The 16,717-nt window shown below is 39.8% G+C and overlaps 1 protein-coding gene across 4 annotated transcripts in view; it reads left to right on the forward strand.

Annotated features, from left to right (window-relative positions):
• Window positions 1-16,717, forward strand: part of ASMTL (acetylserotonin O-methyltransferase like) — a 59,648-nt gene that overhangs the window by 3,749 nt on the left and 39,182 nt on the right. For 3 of the 4 annotated variants that reach the window (XM_027859486.1, XM_027859488.1, XM_027859487.1), the window contains exons 2-4: window positions 790-921; window positions 6,585-6,632; window positions 13,643-13,707. In XM_027859486.1, coding sequence (XP_027715287.1) covers window positions 790-921; window positions 6,585-6,632; window positions 13,643-13,707 — 245 coding nt within the window. Of the gene's footprint in view, window positions 1-789; window positions 922-6,584; window positions 6,633-13,642; window positions 13,708-16,717 lie in introns of those variants that run through there. The other variant, XM_027859489.1, reaches the window with a different exon arrangement.

Genomic DNA, 16,717 nt, shown 5'->3' on the forward strand with positions numbered 1-16,717 from the left:
TCATCTTTAAAAAATGGATAATAATACTTATTTACATTACCTCCCTCACTGGATTGTCAGAAAAGTGGCTTATCTGTTACGATTATTTGTATCCCTTATTTTTTTGGTTAAGATTACTTCCCTTAAATTGCTGTCTGAGAGGGGGAAGGGGAATGATATGGCAGAAATTTGAACAATGTAAAAACAAAATATATCAATAAAAAATTTACTTAAAATTAAAAAAAAAAGTGGTTTGCCAACTATAACTTGCTGTGAGCTGCTGTGGCCCTTCCACGGGAACCAGAACGTCAATCAGTAGTCAGTGGTCCAGTGTGACATTGATGGGGTTGTGATCCTGATCTCTAAAAAGTCTTTGCCAAGCATGGCAGTGGGATAGGGTTAGTTGAACTCCAATCTGAAATTCAACTGAGGTCCCTTCTGCCTTGAGAGCGATGATCTTACAATGTTTTAAGGTTTGCAAAGCACTTTACAAATGTCTTGTTTTATCCTCGCAATTGGGAGCTGAGTGTTATTATTATCACCATTTTACAGATGAGGAAAATGAGGCAAATAGAAGTTCATGCAACAACAGTCTTCTAGATCCAGCTGTCCAACCACTGTTCCACCAAGTTGCCTATCAACAAGTATATTGTTGGGCACTGGGGATGCCAGTATAATGTATAAAATATTCCCTGCTCCTGAGGAGTTTACATTCCATCCAGGGAATGATCCTGTAACTGCTGCCTTTTAGTTCACTTATTTTCTTTCGGTAGGACTATGTAAGTAAGTCTTGCTGTTCTTTTGTCCTAGGGCCTGCGATTTGAGGTAGTGCCATCCAGATTTAAAGAGACTCTGGACAAGGCTTCATTTTCTGTACCTTATGAGTATGCCATGGAAACAGCAAAACAAAAGGCCCTTGAAGTGGCTAACAGGATGAATGTGGTAAGTTTTTTGGGGTGTACTTGGGTTTTTTTTTTTTTTTTTGCATTATTTTATCTTTTTTTTATTTCAGTCATTTTCAGTCATGTCTGACGCTTTGTGACTCTGTTTGGGGTTTTCTTGGCAAAGATACTCTAATGGTTTGTCATTTCCTTCTCTAACTCATTTTACAGATAAGGAAACAACCAAACAGGGTTAAATGACTTGCCCAGGATCACATAGCTAGGAAGTGTTTGAGGCTGGATTTGAACTCAGGTCCTCTTGACCCCAGGCCTCTATCCACTTCTCCACTTGGCTGTAGAGTTTAATACACAGCGTTCTGGACAGTTTCATGCTGCTAAATTATTATTTGACCTTTTGTTGGATTTCAGGGTATTATGTCAGTTGAGGAAAGATTGCCCTCTTTTGGAAATATTTTGAGTTAGGTCAAATTTCATGGATATGGGGTGGTATTTGGAATGAGTGTGATATAAGAATTAGAAATGTAGGGACAGCTAGGTGGGGCTGTGGATATGGCCCCAGCATTGGAATCAGGAGGACCTGAGTTCAAGTCTGGCCTCATATACTTGATACTTACTAGCTGTGTGACCCTGGGCAAGTCACTTAACCTCATTGCCAAACCAAAAATAAAAAAAAAAAGTGTAAAAGATCTCATCAACTTTGCTGGCTGATCCTTATGCCAGTGCAGACATGTTCTTAACTTCTGTGCCCTCTACCCATCTTAGCTTTAGTTGCCATCACTGATAAAGCTGTCCTCCTTAAGAAATGTAATATGACAGCATCTTTATCACAGAACTGTTGTGGGGATATATTTTTAAGATGGCGGAGGGAAAGCCGTGACTTGCTAGAGCTCTCCCCCAAACCCCTCCAAATACCTACAAAAAATGGCTCTAAACAAATTCTAAAGCAGCAGAACCCACAAAAAAACAGAGTAAAATAAATTTCCAGCCCAAGACAACCTGGATGGCTGATCGGAAAGGTGTGTTGTGCTGGGCTGGGAGAGGAATGCAGTTCAGCTTGGGCCCGCAGGCCACAGTGAACCTGGAGCAGGCCTCAGAGGGCTGAATCACGGGCAGCTGTGGCGGTTTCCAGACTTCTCAACCCACGAACACCAAAGACAACTTAGAAGGTCAGTGGAAAAAGTCTGTTACTGCGGTGAGAGAAGAAGCTAGATCTCAGCTGCCACGAGGGCAGCGGCTGCCTTCTGAGCTTCCAGCCCACAGACTGAGGGGGAATCGAGTGGCTGATCAGAGGGGGATTGCAAGGATCTCTTTGCCAGTGCTGAGGCAGGAATCTCTTGCTTTACCAGTGCTTGGATCTGGATCACAGTTCTGAGGGGCAGTCATGGGGCGACGAGGAGTGCTGGCATGGTGGAGCTTGTAGTGGTGGTAGAGAGGAAACACCTCGCCCCTTATCATACCACCTTGGAAGAACTGACACTTTTCAGGTTCCTAGAAGTATCTCTGAAAACAGCTGTACAAACCCCCGAAGCTTGGGACAGTACACTCTTCACATTGGAAGCAGACTTTTACCTTAACAAAGAGTTTAAAACTCAAGTAATTGGCTGGGATCATGAGCAAGCAGCGCAAAAAGAGTCTGACTATATTATCTTACTGTGGTGACAAAGAAGATCAAAACATACAACCAGAAGAAGACAACAAAGTCAAAGCTCCTACATCCGAAGCCTCTAAGAAGAATATGAATCAGTCCCAGGCCTTGGAAGAGGTCAAAAGGGATTTTGAGAAGCAAGTAAGAAAAGTAGAGGAAAAACTAGGAAGAGAAATGAGAGTGATGCAATAAAATCATGAAAAGCAAGTTAACAGCTTGCTAAAGGAGACCCAAAAAAATACTGAAGAAAATAACACCTTAAAAAATAGCCTAACACAAATGGCAAAAGAGGTCCAAAAAGCCAATGAGGAGAAGAATGCCCTAAAAAACAAAATTGGCCAAATGGAAAAGGAAGTCCAAAAGATTACTGAAGAAAATACTTCCTTAAAAATTAGAATAGAGCAATTGGAAGCTAGTGACTTTATGAGAAATCAAGACACTGTAAAACAAATCCAAAAGAATGAAAAATTAAAAAACAATGTGAAGTATCTCATTGGAAAAACAACTGACCTGGAAAATAGATCCAGGAGAGAGAATTTAAAAATTATTGGACTATCTGAAAGCCATGATCAAAAAAAGAGAATAGACATCATCTTTCAAGAAATTATCTGGGAAAACTGCCCTGATATTTTAGAACCAGAGGGCAAAATAGAAATTGAAAGAATCCACCAATCACCTCCTGAAAGAGATCCCCAAAGGAAAACTCCTAGGAATATTGTAGCCAAATTCCAGAGTTCCCAGGTCAAGGAGAAAATATTACAAGCAGCCAGAAAGAAACAATTCAAGTATTGTGGAAACACAATCAGGATAACACAAGATTTAGCTGCTTCTACATTAAGGGACCACAGGGCATGGAATATAATATTCCAGAGGGCAAAGGAGATAGGATTACAACCAAGAATCACCTACCCAGCAAAACTGAGTATAATTCTTCAGGGGAAGAAATGGTCATTCAGTGAAATAGAGGACTTTCAAGCATTTATGATGAAAAGACCAGAGCTGAATAGAAAATTTGACTTTCCAATACAAGACTCAAGTGGAAAATGAAGAGGTAAACAGGAAAGAGAAATCATAAGAGACTTATTAAGGTTGAACTGTTTACATTCCTGCATGGAAAGATGATATTTGTAACTCATGAGACCTTTGTCAGTATTAGGGTAGTTGGAGGGGAAAAATTATATGTATGTATAGATAGATAGATAGATAGAGGGCACAGAGTGAGTTGAAGATGAAGGGGTCATATCTGGAGAATAAAATTAAGGGGTGAGAAAGGATTATACTAGGAGAAGGAGAAAAGGAAAGGTAGAACGAGGTAAATTATCTCACAAAAAAAGCAGAAAAGAAAAGGCTCTTACAGTGGAGGGAAACCGGGGGAAGGTGAGAGGAAATGAGTGAATCTTATTCTCATAGGATTTGAGTTAAGGAGGGTATAACATACACACTCAATTGGGTATGGAAATCTATCTTATCCTACAGGAAAATAGGGGGGGAAGGGGACAAGAGAGTAGGGGAATGATAGAGAGGAGGGCAGATTGGGAAAGGGAGTAATCAGAAGCAAACACTTCTGAGGAGGGACAAGGTCAAAAGAAAGAATAGAATAAATGGGGGGGCGGGATAGGATTAAGAGAAATAGAGTTAGTTTTTCACAGCATTTTACTATGGAAGTGTTTTGCATAACTGCACATGTATAGCCTATATTTTGCTTGCCTTTTCAATGAGGGTGGGTGGGGAGGGAGGAAGGGAGAAAATTTGGAACCCAAAGTTTAAAAAAAAAAGTTTAAAAAAAAAAAGTTTTCACATGCAACTGGAAAATAAAAAATACAGGAAATGGGTTACAGAAATCTATCCTGCCCTACAGGAAGATAGAAGGGGAAGGGGCGGGGGGAGATAGCAGGGAAGGCAGACTAGGGGAAGGGGTATTCCGAATGCATGCCATCTTGGGGTGGGGGGAGGGGCGAGATGGGGTGAAAATTTGGAACTCAAAATCTTGTGGAAGTAAATGTTGAAAACCAAAATAAATTTAAATGAAAGTTATATTTTATATTAAAGGAACCTGAAACAATTAGTAGAAGTGTAATAGAACTAGATTTTTAAAAAAAATTAAAAAGATACCACAAAGCTTTTGTCAGTAAAAAAAAAAAAAAAAAAGAACTGTTTTGGGGATAAAGGGAGATATTTGGAAAACACTTTTCAAACTTTAAAGCATTATATAAATACTAGCACATGTTATCTTTTCCTTAAAGAAACCAGGGCTTTCAGGTTACCTACTGAATAGCATTTTTTTAATTGTTTGGGTCCTTTCCTCTCCCCACTCCCCAAAAGTCACATTCTCATTTACCTTTTTCCTTTAACAGTTTATTCATTAGATATTTCCAAGTTGGGATAAAGTGGTGGGAACCCCAAAGTTTTAATAATAAAAAATAAATTGCCTTGGAATCAGGAGGACCTAAGTTCAAATCCAGCCTCAGACACTTGACACTTACTAGCTGTGTGACCCAGGACAAGTCACTTAACCCCATTGCCTAACCAAAAATAAATAAAGAAAGAATAAGGAATAAATTGGTTTACTACTCTTCACAGTTTTCTTCTGGTATTATCATGCTTTCAGAGGCTAGGGCTAGACCAACATTACTTCAGAGGATAGTGGGATGAGAGGGCAAGTGCTTCAGTCTGACTTATGTTAGCTGGAGGTTCCCCATCCCTGTTGGAAGAGCTTTTGAGGGAAGGGGCAACTTTAAAAGAATGAGGGGAAAAGAAGGACTCTAAAAGAAGGAAGGGAAGAGACCTCTTGCTTTTCCTGTGGTGCTGAAAATTTCTAGTTTTGCAACTCTAACCTTGTGTCCAGTTTTGATCTGATGGAAATCATGCACCCCTTTTTATGGTGTACAAAGTATTTTGTAAACATCTCATTTTGTTCCCACAACAACTCTGTGAGGTAGGTGCTATTATTATCCTTATTTTAGAGATGAGGAAACTGAGGCAGAGAGAGGTTAAGTATTGGAGGGTAAGTGGTGCAGTGGATAGAGTGATGGACCTAAAGTCAGGAAGACCTGAATTTAAATCTGACCTCACACAGAGCCCTGTGACCCTGGGCAAGTCACTTAATCTTTATTTGCTCCGGTTTCCTTATCCTTAAAATGGGGATAATAGCAAGTACCTTAAATGAGATAATAATTATAAAGCACTTATTTCCTAGCACATAGTAAGTGCAATATAAATGTTAACTATTACTTTATTGGTTCACATCCAGTCTCAGGCGCTTACTAGCAGTGTGACCTGGGGCAAGTCACTTAACCTCTATCTGTCTCTGTTTCCTCATCTGTAAAATGGGAAAAATAATAGTACCTACTTTCCAGGGTTGTTGTGAAAAATCAAATCAGGTAATAACAGTAAAGTGCCTGGCACATAGTAAGTGCTATAGAAGTGTTATATATCATTATCATTATCATTATTATTATTAATTATTATTATTATTAAGTGACTTGTCCAGGGTCACACAGCTAGTAAATGTTTGAGACAGTATTTGAACTCAGGGCTTTCTGATTACAGATCCCCATATTCTACTCACTACATTACCTGACTGCCTTTTTAACATAGACTGTACTGCTAATGTTTGTTCTCATTAAAAGACTGGTAAGGACAGTTAGGTGGCACCGTGAATAGAGCTCTGGCCTTGGAGTCAGGAGGACCTGAGTTCAAATCCAGCCTCAGACACTTAACACCTACTAGCTATGTGACCCTGGGCAAGTCACTTAACCCTGATCACCTCACCAAAAAATAAAAAATAAAAAAGACTGTGGTATATGTTTGAGCCTGTTCTTATTAGTAAGATTAATTAGTCCTTCTTTTCTTATTATTAATTCTTAATAATATTATCCTGTTTTATTATTGTTTTAGCTAACCATTTCTTTCCGGCTGATTTCCAAATTGCGACATCAACTTTGTATTGATGATGACTTCGTGGTGTCTAAATTCATCGACATTGTCTTTTTTGAGGGGGTGGGGTGATAGAAACTTTTTAAAAACATTTATTTCAAAAAGTATTTTAATTTTAACAGAAAGACTTTAGACCTCCAGACGTTGTTATAGGAGCAGACACTATTGTGGTAAGTTTTCCATGCTTGGCTTTGGATGGCTTCCTTTCCTTACCATTCACCTTTCTTCTTTACCTTGATTCTTTGCAATTATTTCTCATTAATCTAACATTCTGCATGTGTCCTACTAAATGCTTTCTACTTGTTTTGGGAATGTAATTAGTCTTTTCATTTAGGGAATTGCTTCCCAACTATGGACAGTGGGAAAAATATGCTCATTTAAAATAAGAGCTTGAATCTGGCCTCAGACACTTGACACTTAACTAGCTGTATGACCCTGGGCAAGACACTTAACCCCTAATGCCTCACCAAAAAAAGAATAATAATAATAATAAGAGCTTGAAAAGAGTTCAAATGTTGGGGGGAGCTAGGTGGCGCAGTAGATAGAGCACCAGCCCTGAAGTCAGGAGGACCTGAGTTCAAATGCGGCCTCAGAGCAAACACTTGACACTTACTAGCTGTGTGACCCTGGAAAAGTCACTTAACCCCAATTGCCTTTAAAAAAAAAAAAGTTCAAATGCCAAAAACGAAAAATAGAAACAAATAGATTTATAACACCAAGGCATTCCTTCCAGTGCTGTTGGGGAAAGGTGTCCTACATATTTAACAAAGGCATTCTGGGGTCCTTGGACTAGATTATAAAATCATAGAGCTAGAAAGAAGCTCAGAGGTCAGTACAGTTTTCTTCTTCTGTTACACAGTATATGTAGAAATGCCCATTTTATTTGGTTTATTAAATTCAGAATATATAAGGCAGCCAGGTAGCACAGTGCATAGAGTGCAGGGGCTTGAGTCAGGAAAACTCATCTTAGTGAGTTTAAATCTGACCTCAGATACTTATTAGTTGTGTGACTCTGGGCAAGTCACTTAAACCTGTTGGCCTTGGTTTCTCAGCTGTAAAATGAGCTGGAGAAGGAAATGATGAACCATTCCAGTATCTTTGCCAAGAAAACCTCAGATGGGGTCACAAAGAGTCAGGACTGAAATGATTCAACAACAACAAAATATACATATATATGTATTGTGTGTGTGTATACATACTTATATTTGCATATGTGTATGTGTATATATATATATATACACACACACACACACATAGAATTTATTCTATTACATATAATATGTATGTATATAATGGAAGTGATTCAGTTCACTTGTATGCCTGTGAAACCTGGACAGTATACCAGTGACATACCAGGAAACTGAATCATTTCCATTTGAATTGTCTTAGGAAGATTCTGAAGATCACCTGGCAGGATAATACGCCAGACACTGAGGTCCTTTCTCAAACTAAACTCCCAAGCATTCAAACTCTGCTGCAGAGAGTGCAACTCGGATAGACTGCCACGTTGTTCGAATGCCTAATGTATGCTTGCCAAAAAGACTATTTTATGGAGAACTCACACAGGGCAAGTGTTTACATGGTGGTCAGAAAAACTGATACAAAGACACCCTCAAGGTCTCTCTTAAGAACTTTGGAATTGGGGCAGCTAGGTGGTGTAGTGGATAAAGCTCTAGCCTTGGAATCAGGAGGACCTGAGTTCAAATCTGGCCTCAAACACTTGACACTTACTAGCTATGTTACCCTGGGCAAGTCACTTAAACCCGATTGCCTCACCAAAAAAAAAAAGCAAAAAAAAAAGAATTTTGGAATTGATTGTGTGACACTGGTACAGGACCGCTCAGCATGGTGTGCCCACATCAGTGAAGGTGCTGTGCTCTATAAGCAAAGCAGAATTGAAGTAACTCAAAAGAAACGTGAGATGCGCAAATCTAGAGAATCCACCCCAAGTGTTCACATGGCCTATTTGTGCCCAACCCATAGTAGAGCATTCCGACCTCATGTTGATCTGATCAGCCGCAGATGGACGTACTGTAACTTGACTCTAACATACTAATGTCATTTTGCTTCTCTTCAAGAAAAAAGGACAACAACCAACCAATGTTGTGTTACATATAATATATATGTATATAATAGAATATATAATGTGTATATATAATAGAGGGGAGTCCATCTAGTCTAGTCTTTTCATTTTACAGATGAGGAAACTCAGGCCTAGTAAGTTACTTGAGTTGACTGAGGTCACACAAAAATAAACATCAGAGGCTGGATTTGAACTCTAGAACCAGGGATCTTTCTGCTTACCACACAGGGAGCTCATTTTATAATGTGTTAATTATAAGAGTTGGAATGTATTATCCTCTGTGTAGAGAAGGGGTGTGGCATAGTATCCAGAAAGCTGCCTTGAGAGTTAGGAAGACCAGCCTTAAATCCTGCCACTGACATCCTGGCCATCTGACCCTGAATTCTTCCCTAGACTTCTCAGTTCTCAGTCTGTGCAACTCCTCAAGACTGTAAGTTACGAAGGAGGGGGCAGCTAGGTGGCACAGTGGGTAGAGTCCTGGCCCTGAAGTCAGGAGGACCTGAGTTCAAATCCGGCCTCAGACCAAACACTTGACGCTTACTAGCTGTGTGACCTTGGGCAAGTCACTTAACCCCAGTTGCCTGCAAATCGGAAAAAAAAAAAAAAAACCTCTCTTGGGGCAGCTAGGTGGCTTAGTGGTTAGTGCACCAGCCCTGAGTTCAGGAGTACCTGAGTTCAAATCCGGCCTCAGACACATAACACTTACTAGCTCTGTGACCCTGGGCAAGTCACTTAACCCCATTGCCTAACCAAAAAAAAAAATTACCAAGGAAGATGTCATTCCACATTGATAGGGGAAGTTTTTTCATCAATGAAATCATAAGTCTGGGCATATCCCAAAGAAAGGTCCAACCCCCCAAAAAATTCTGCAAGAGTTGTTTTGTTCCTTGGACACCTTTGGCAGTCAGGGGAAGCCTATAGACCCTTTCTTACAATATTTTTAAATGAATGAAATAAAATACATAGAATTACAAATATATTGAAATAATCCAAATTCATAGACTCCCCCCCCCCGAAATTTCTCTGTGGATCCCTTGATGAGGAAAGAATCCATGGATGCCAGGTTAAGAACCCCTGCTCTCTTTAGTACTTTGAGGACTCTTTCCACATCTAGACTTTGATATGTTGTAAATTAAATTAATGTTAATATAACGGATCTAGTTTGTAGATAAGGAAATTGAGGTGCTCACTGTATGTTGTAGTATGAAGATGGTAGCCCCTCAGTTTGCTAGCAATCTAATATCTGCAGATGAGATAACACTTACTTGGTTTGTTTTGATTTTGTTGCTTGCATATGCATGAAACATCTTTTTTTAATTAATTTATTTTGAATTATCAACAATCACTTCCATAAGCTTTTGAGTTTTAAATTTTTCTCCCCCTCCCCCACCTCCCTCCCCAAGATGGCGCACAATCTGATATAGGCTATACATATACATTCCTATTAAACATATTTTCACATTAGTCATGTTGTAAGGAAGAATTAGAACCAATAGGAGGAACCACCAGAAAGAGGAAATAAAACACAAAAGAAGAAAAAAATAGCAAATAGTATGCTTCGATCAGCATTCAAACTCCATAGTTCTTTCTTTGGATGTGGACAGCATTTTCCATCATGAGGCCTTTGGAGATGTCTTAGATCCTTGTATTGCTGAGAAGGGTTAAGTCTATCAATATTAGTCATAGCACAACGTGGCTTTTCTGTGTACAACGTTCTCCTGGTGTATGAAACATCTTTTGCAGTCAGGGTTACTTATGTGAATGAAATTCGTAGAATTGTTCAGTCATTTTTCAGTTGTGTCTGACTCTTTGTGACCCCATTTGGGGTTTTCTTTGCAGAGATACTGGAGTGATTTGTTATATCTTTCTCCAGCTCTCTTCTGATGAGGTAACTGAGGCAAACAGGATTAAATGATTTACCCAGGGTCACACAGCTAGTAAGAGTCTGAGACCAGATTTGAACTCAGAAAGATGAATCTTCCTGACTCCAGGCCCAACACTCTATCCACTGCGCCACCTAGCGGCTCAAAATATCCCCAGAGTGCCAGAGTAGAAGCTAGGTCCTGCTCTCAGGTGACTGCTTTATCCATTACACCACACCACCTCTGAATAGCACGTTACTCCCCTATGCAGCACAACTCCCCAGTGAAGTAAATGATGCAGTTGTGTTTATTTATTTGCCTTTGTGTATGTACACTGTACTTGTGATGTCATTGGCATTGTGGGCTAAGTCTAAATATGGCTAGCAAGTGTAAGAGTTTTTTTTTTCCCCCCTTTTTAAAAAATTCAGTAAGTACTTGGGAACTAGAAAATCTAGCTGAGACAACTTGGATAATTGAATTTTTAAACCCATAAATACAGGAATAAAAGGAATATAAAATACAGCTCCCAGTCTGCAGTCACTGCAAGAGAAACTAAAGGAAGCCGCCTCCAGGCAGTTGGAGCTCAAAAAAGGATTTCTGTTTTCTGATAATTCAAACCGAAAGGGCCACTAGGTGGCGCCATAGTGCATAGAGTGCCAGGCCTAAAGTCAGAAAGATTATCTTCCTATTTCAAATATGGCCTCGGATACTCGGATGTGTCCCTGGGCAAGTCCCTTAAACACTGTTTGCCTCAGTTTCCTCATCTGTGAAATGAAAAAGAGAAGGAAATGGTAAACTACTCCAACATCTTTGCTAAGAAAACCCCAAATGGGGTCACAAAGAGTTAGATGTGACTGAAAATGACTGAATAACAATAATTTAAACCACCAGGTATGTCAAGCTCCAAGTGGATAGAGCCTACCTGCATAGGGGCTTCAACAACTCTAGGAGCCTGCCTGAGCTCCCATTATATCTGGCATTTGGACTTTCCTCGAAGGAAGCTCCTACTGCCAAAGAATATCAGCACCTTCTCTGTAATTTATAGTTAAGAACATTACCCGGGGTAATGAGAAGGTTAAACCCAGACCTTTCTGATTCCAAGAACAATTTCTTATTTACTACCTCACAGAACCCGGGACATCTTCAGTGTAATATTATTAATCCCATTTTATGGTTCAGGAAACTGAGGCTGAGAGATGTAGTTAATTATGCAAGGTCACATAACCAAGCATAGATACTGGACTTTGAACTCTGGCCCCCTGTTTTCTAAGTCCATTACGCTTTCCAATGCCTTTTCAGTTTTGGTTCTGTGATTCTAGAGATAAATCAAGTGGTTTAGTTGCCTTTGGGTTATTTGCAGAGAAGATTATGCCTGTAAACTGCCCCTGAAAAAAACCCAATTACCTGGCTTCTATTACAGCCCTGTGTTTGGCTGTACTGCCCCCAGGAATTTGACTCTGGCTGGGCTCCTGCCTAAATCCCCAAACTAGCTTGTATGCAAGGGTAGGCATGACTCCTGCGTGCTCCAGTGCTAAGCATAGTTCTGTAATAGGCATAGATATCTTTCCATCTCTTTTTTCCAATTGGACAAATTGCACATCAAAGCCTCCATGGAATTATGGATGTCCTAAACCTCAGTTTCCTCATTTGAAAAAATGAGGCAGGTGACAATCATTTAGTAATTATCATCTTTTGTTAACTTGAGAAAAGGCTTTCTCATAGGCCAGCTCAGTGAGGCAGTGGATAGAGCACTTGGCCTAGATTCAGGAAGATTTGAGTTCAAATTCACAAGAGAAAGTGGAGACCCCTATTGTGGATGCCCTTTTCAAAGAGTTCAGCTACAAAGAGCAGAAGAGAAATGGAACAATAATTAGCAGGGATGGAAGGATCAAGTGAGTGTTCTTCCAGGATAGGGAAGACATGGCATGTTTGTAGGCATAGAAAATGAGCCAGTAAACAGGGAAAGGTTGAAAATAAGTGAGAGTAGGGGTGACAGAGGGAGAAGTCTGTTGGAGGAGATGGGATAGAATGGGATCACCTGAACCATTAGAGGAATTAGCCTTAGTAAGGAGTGAGGCCACTTCATCATGTGAGACAGGGCTGAAGGAGGAAAGAGTAGCAGAAGGCACCTAAGTGATAGGAGATGAGGAAGAGGGGAGAAGAGGGAGTTCGTGATGAATGGCCTCAATTTTTTTCTGTAAAATATGAGACTAAGTTCTCGGTTGAGAGTGGGGCAAAGGAGGAAGCCATGGGAGGTTTAAGGAGGGATGAAAAGGTTCAGGAAAGCCTCTGTGGAGAGAGGGATACTGAGTTGATCAAGGAGGTATAGTAGGATTGCCTAGCAGCAGTGAGGACCCAGTTGAGGTTGTGTAATGTAAATTTGTAGCAGACCTAGTCAGAACACTTGTATCATTTTCTGTACCTTCTCCAGTGTATAAGCACTTCGCACGGTGCCTTGCACATAGTAAGCTCTATATAAATTATCATTATTATTGTTATTCTGCTAGTGGTGTAAAGAGTACTCCCTTTGCCAATGTAGATCTCAACCCAAATATCAGTGAGTAAGCATTTATTAAGTGCCTTCTTTGTGCTAAGCAGTAGCTTAGTGCTACGGATACAAAGACAAAATGAAGTCATAATAAATCACCTCATTTTATCCTCATGGCAAGCCTGGGAGGTAGGTGCCATTACGATACCCATTGTACAGATGGAGAAACTAAGGCAGCCATCGATTAAGTGACTTGCCCAGGATCACACAGCTGGTAAGTAACCAAGGCCAGATTTGAACTCAGGTGTATCAGACTTCTAGTTCAACACTTTATCTACTGTACAGCCTAGAAGATTACATCCATGGCTCGCTAGATAGTCTTTGAGAACCGCTGTGGCTGAAAAATATACAACATTGAAGCTAACTAGTTGATGTGCCTATACAAATTGAGCAAAGCTTCCCCTGGGGCACAAGGCATATAATCTACCCATAGTCCTTTCCTCCAAGCTTTTCTAAGCTCTGTGGGTTGCACACTGGCAGAGCTGGCATTGCACTGGAACTGCCTTGGAGAACCCTGGGTCCTTTCCAAACCACAATGTGGCATCAGAGCAGGACTTCAGTGGAAAAGTCACATCTATTAGATACAAATTGAATAGCATGGCATTCTTCAGATTTCAGTTACTAGGTATGAAAATGACATGCTTTTCTTCTCTCATCGCTACCTCCTCACCTTCTTTCTTGTTTCAGACGGTGGATGGACTAATCCTGGAGAAGCCAACCGATAAGCAAGATGCCTATAACATGCTGTCAAGGTCGGTGGTGGGGGAGCAACTTTAGAGTACTTTCTTGCTACATATGAGACTTATCTATGTTGCATCTTAATTTTAAGACTTTAAACTTAATTTTGCAGCTATTTTAATAAAACCTAACAAATACTCAGCTTAAAAAAAGTTTTAGTCATTGTGAAAACCTAAACTTTGGATTTTTCATACTTGATTGTATTTTCATTATTTTCACTGGTTTGTAACTTAATCTGTAGATAGACACCCTCAGGTTTCAAAATAGGCTGTGCCCCCTAATCTGGAGTCAAGGGCAGAAAACAAATGGTAGTAACACAGGAAGCAGCCATGAGAAAATATGTGACCTAAAATAAACTGAAAACAGAAAGTGTGACATGAATGAAACAAATGAAAGAAGAGTTTTGTCAGTAATAGATAAAATTAAAAAGGGAGACTAGAGCTTGCCATTGCCTTTCTAATGTTTAACAAAGAGGATGCTCGGGGGCAGGTAGGTGACACAGTGGATAGAGTAATGGCCCTAGAGTCAACAGGACCTGAATTCAAATCTGACCCCAGGCACTTAATATTTAATAGCTGTGTGACCCTGAGCAAGTCACTTCACCCTGATTGCCTCACCAAAAAAAAAAAAGAAAGAAAGAAAGAAGAGGATGCTCAAATTCTAGGCAAATGCTGCTGTTTCTGAATTCAGAGATTGTTCTGAAATGGAACAGGACAATTTATCAGGCTGCCAGATTAATTAATTATCTGATTAATTGATTATTAATTAAAATATCCTCTAATTTATAGGGGTGAGAGCCGGCATTCATATCACTATCTCAAGTTTTCAAGGTGCTTTACTTGCATTATCTGAGGTGGGCCTCTGGTAGGTGCTACAGTGATTATCCCTACTTAATTAAAACATAATGAAGTGTCTAGAAGACTAGCCTTGGAGTCATAAAGGACTGAGTTCAAAACCCACCTCTGACATATACTAACTGATGACCATGGTCAATTCACTTAAATCTTTCAGGTCCTAGGTCAACTCTTTAGGATTAAATTTTATATATGTCTATGTAAATATAGATAGATATAGATGAATATCAGTCTGTATGGACAAATGGAGGGAGCTTTCCCATTGGTGTTATCCTAAGCTGATGAAATTAAAAGTTTAGAATCCTTTTCTCTCCAAAAAATACGATGAGGCTCATAGGGGTTAATAATAATAATAGTAGTAGTATTTATGTAGTGCTTTAAATATATTATCTCCTTTGATTCTCATAACAAGCCTGTGAGGGCTTTTCTCATTTTAAAGCTGGGAAAAGGGGTTGCAAGGTGGCGCAATAGACACTTGACACTTATTAGCTGTGTGACCCTGGGCAAGTCACTTAACCCCGATTACCTCACCAAAAAAAATAGTATTAATACCCATACATACTGTAATTTCAAACACTTCATTGTTCCGAGAAGGGCCTCTGGATTATGGAGGGGATAGTCCCTCTGCATACTGACCTTTCAGTATGACTACACCTACAGTACTCTATTCAATTCTGGGTGACACATTTTTTGGAAGGACATTGATAGGCTGAAGGGTGCCAGCAAGTACCAGAGGAGGATAACCAGAACAGTGAAGGATCTCAACCAAGTTACTGCTATATGAAGTCTAGCTGAAGCAAATGGGGTAATTTAACCTGGAGAAGGAAAGACTAGGAAAGAATATGACAGCTTCAAGTATTTGAAGAGTTGTCATTTGAAAGAGGGATTCAGTGAGCAGGATGATTTCAGAAAAACCTGGAAAAACTCACACAAAGTGATGCAAAGTGAAGTGGGCAGAACCAGGAGAACACTGTACATAGTAACAGCAACATCTTACGAGATCAACTGTGAATAACTTATCTATTCTCAGCAATACAATACAATATCCACCTGCAGCAGAAGAACTGATGATGGAGTCTGAATGAAGATTGAAGCATACTATTTTTTTACACTTTTTTTATGTGTTTTTTTTGTGTGTTTTCTTTCACAACATGACTAATACGGAAATATGTTTTACATGATTGCACATGTATAATACATATAAAATTACCGCTTCAGAGAGAGTGGTTGTGGGGGGGAGGGGATTTGGAATTCAAAATTTTTAAAAAAAATGATGAAAATTGTTTTTACATGTAATTGGGGGAAAATATTATTTTAAAAAAAAAGAAAGAAAGAAAGAAAAGAAAGAGGATTTGCTGTGTTCTGCTTGGGTCCAGAGGGCAAAGCTCAGAGCAAATCATGGAAGGTACCAAGAGGTAAGCTTTATGTAAAAAAAAAAAACCCAAAACTTCTCATCAGAGCCATCCAAAAGTGGAATGAGCTGCTTCCTGAAATAATGGATTCCTTTTCACTGAACATCTTTAACAAAAACTAGATGATTCCTTGTCAGGTATAATGTAGAAGGGATTCCTTTTGGGTCTGAATTGGACAAGATGGTTGCTGAGGTGTCTTGCAACTCTAAGCTTCCCTTATTCTATAGGTATGATGGGATGACTACGTTCCAAATTGGGGTGCAAACCTTGAAACATCTGTTGCCAATTTTACCCACTTAGCTAGGGCTGCTGAAGCTGGGGGGTAAGAGTGGGGAGAGGGAGGACACAAATCAGTCAAGCTTACAAAAAAAGTGACAAACTCCAATACCAAATTTACTGCAATAGGGGACATAATTGGCCTGAAAACCACACTGCTTATCTGAACAGGGTATGCTTCTCTAGTGGGTTGATTTAATTGCTTTCCCAAGTTGAAGGCTGCTTGATGTGCAAAGAATTAGAGCAAAGGAAATTTCAGGTTCTTTAAGGGACATGTTGTAGCCTGTGAACTATCCTATTCAGCTCTCAGGCAAATAATATCTGTGTGGACCCTCAGCAACTCCCTTAAGTTATGGAGGTGGCTGGTGGTAGAGTAGATTGAGCACCAGGCCTAGAATCAAGAAGACCTGAGCGCCAATCATTATTGGCTATGTGTTTGCCTCAGTTTCCCCATCAGTAAAATGGGGATAATAACAGCATCT

Source organism: Vombatus ursinus, unplaced genomic scaffold, assembly GCF_900497805.2.
Source record: "Vombatus ursinus unplaced genomic scaffold, bare-nosed wombat genome assembly UNPS02014168.1, whole genome shotgun sequence".
Taxonomy (NCBI): domain Eukaryota; kingdom Metazoa; phylum Chordata; class Mammalia; order Diprotodontia; family Vombatidae; genus Vombatus; species Vombatus ursinus.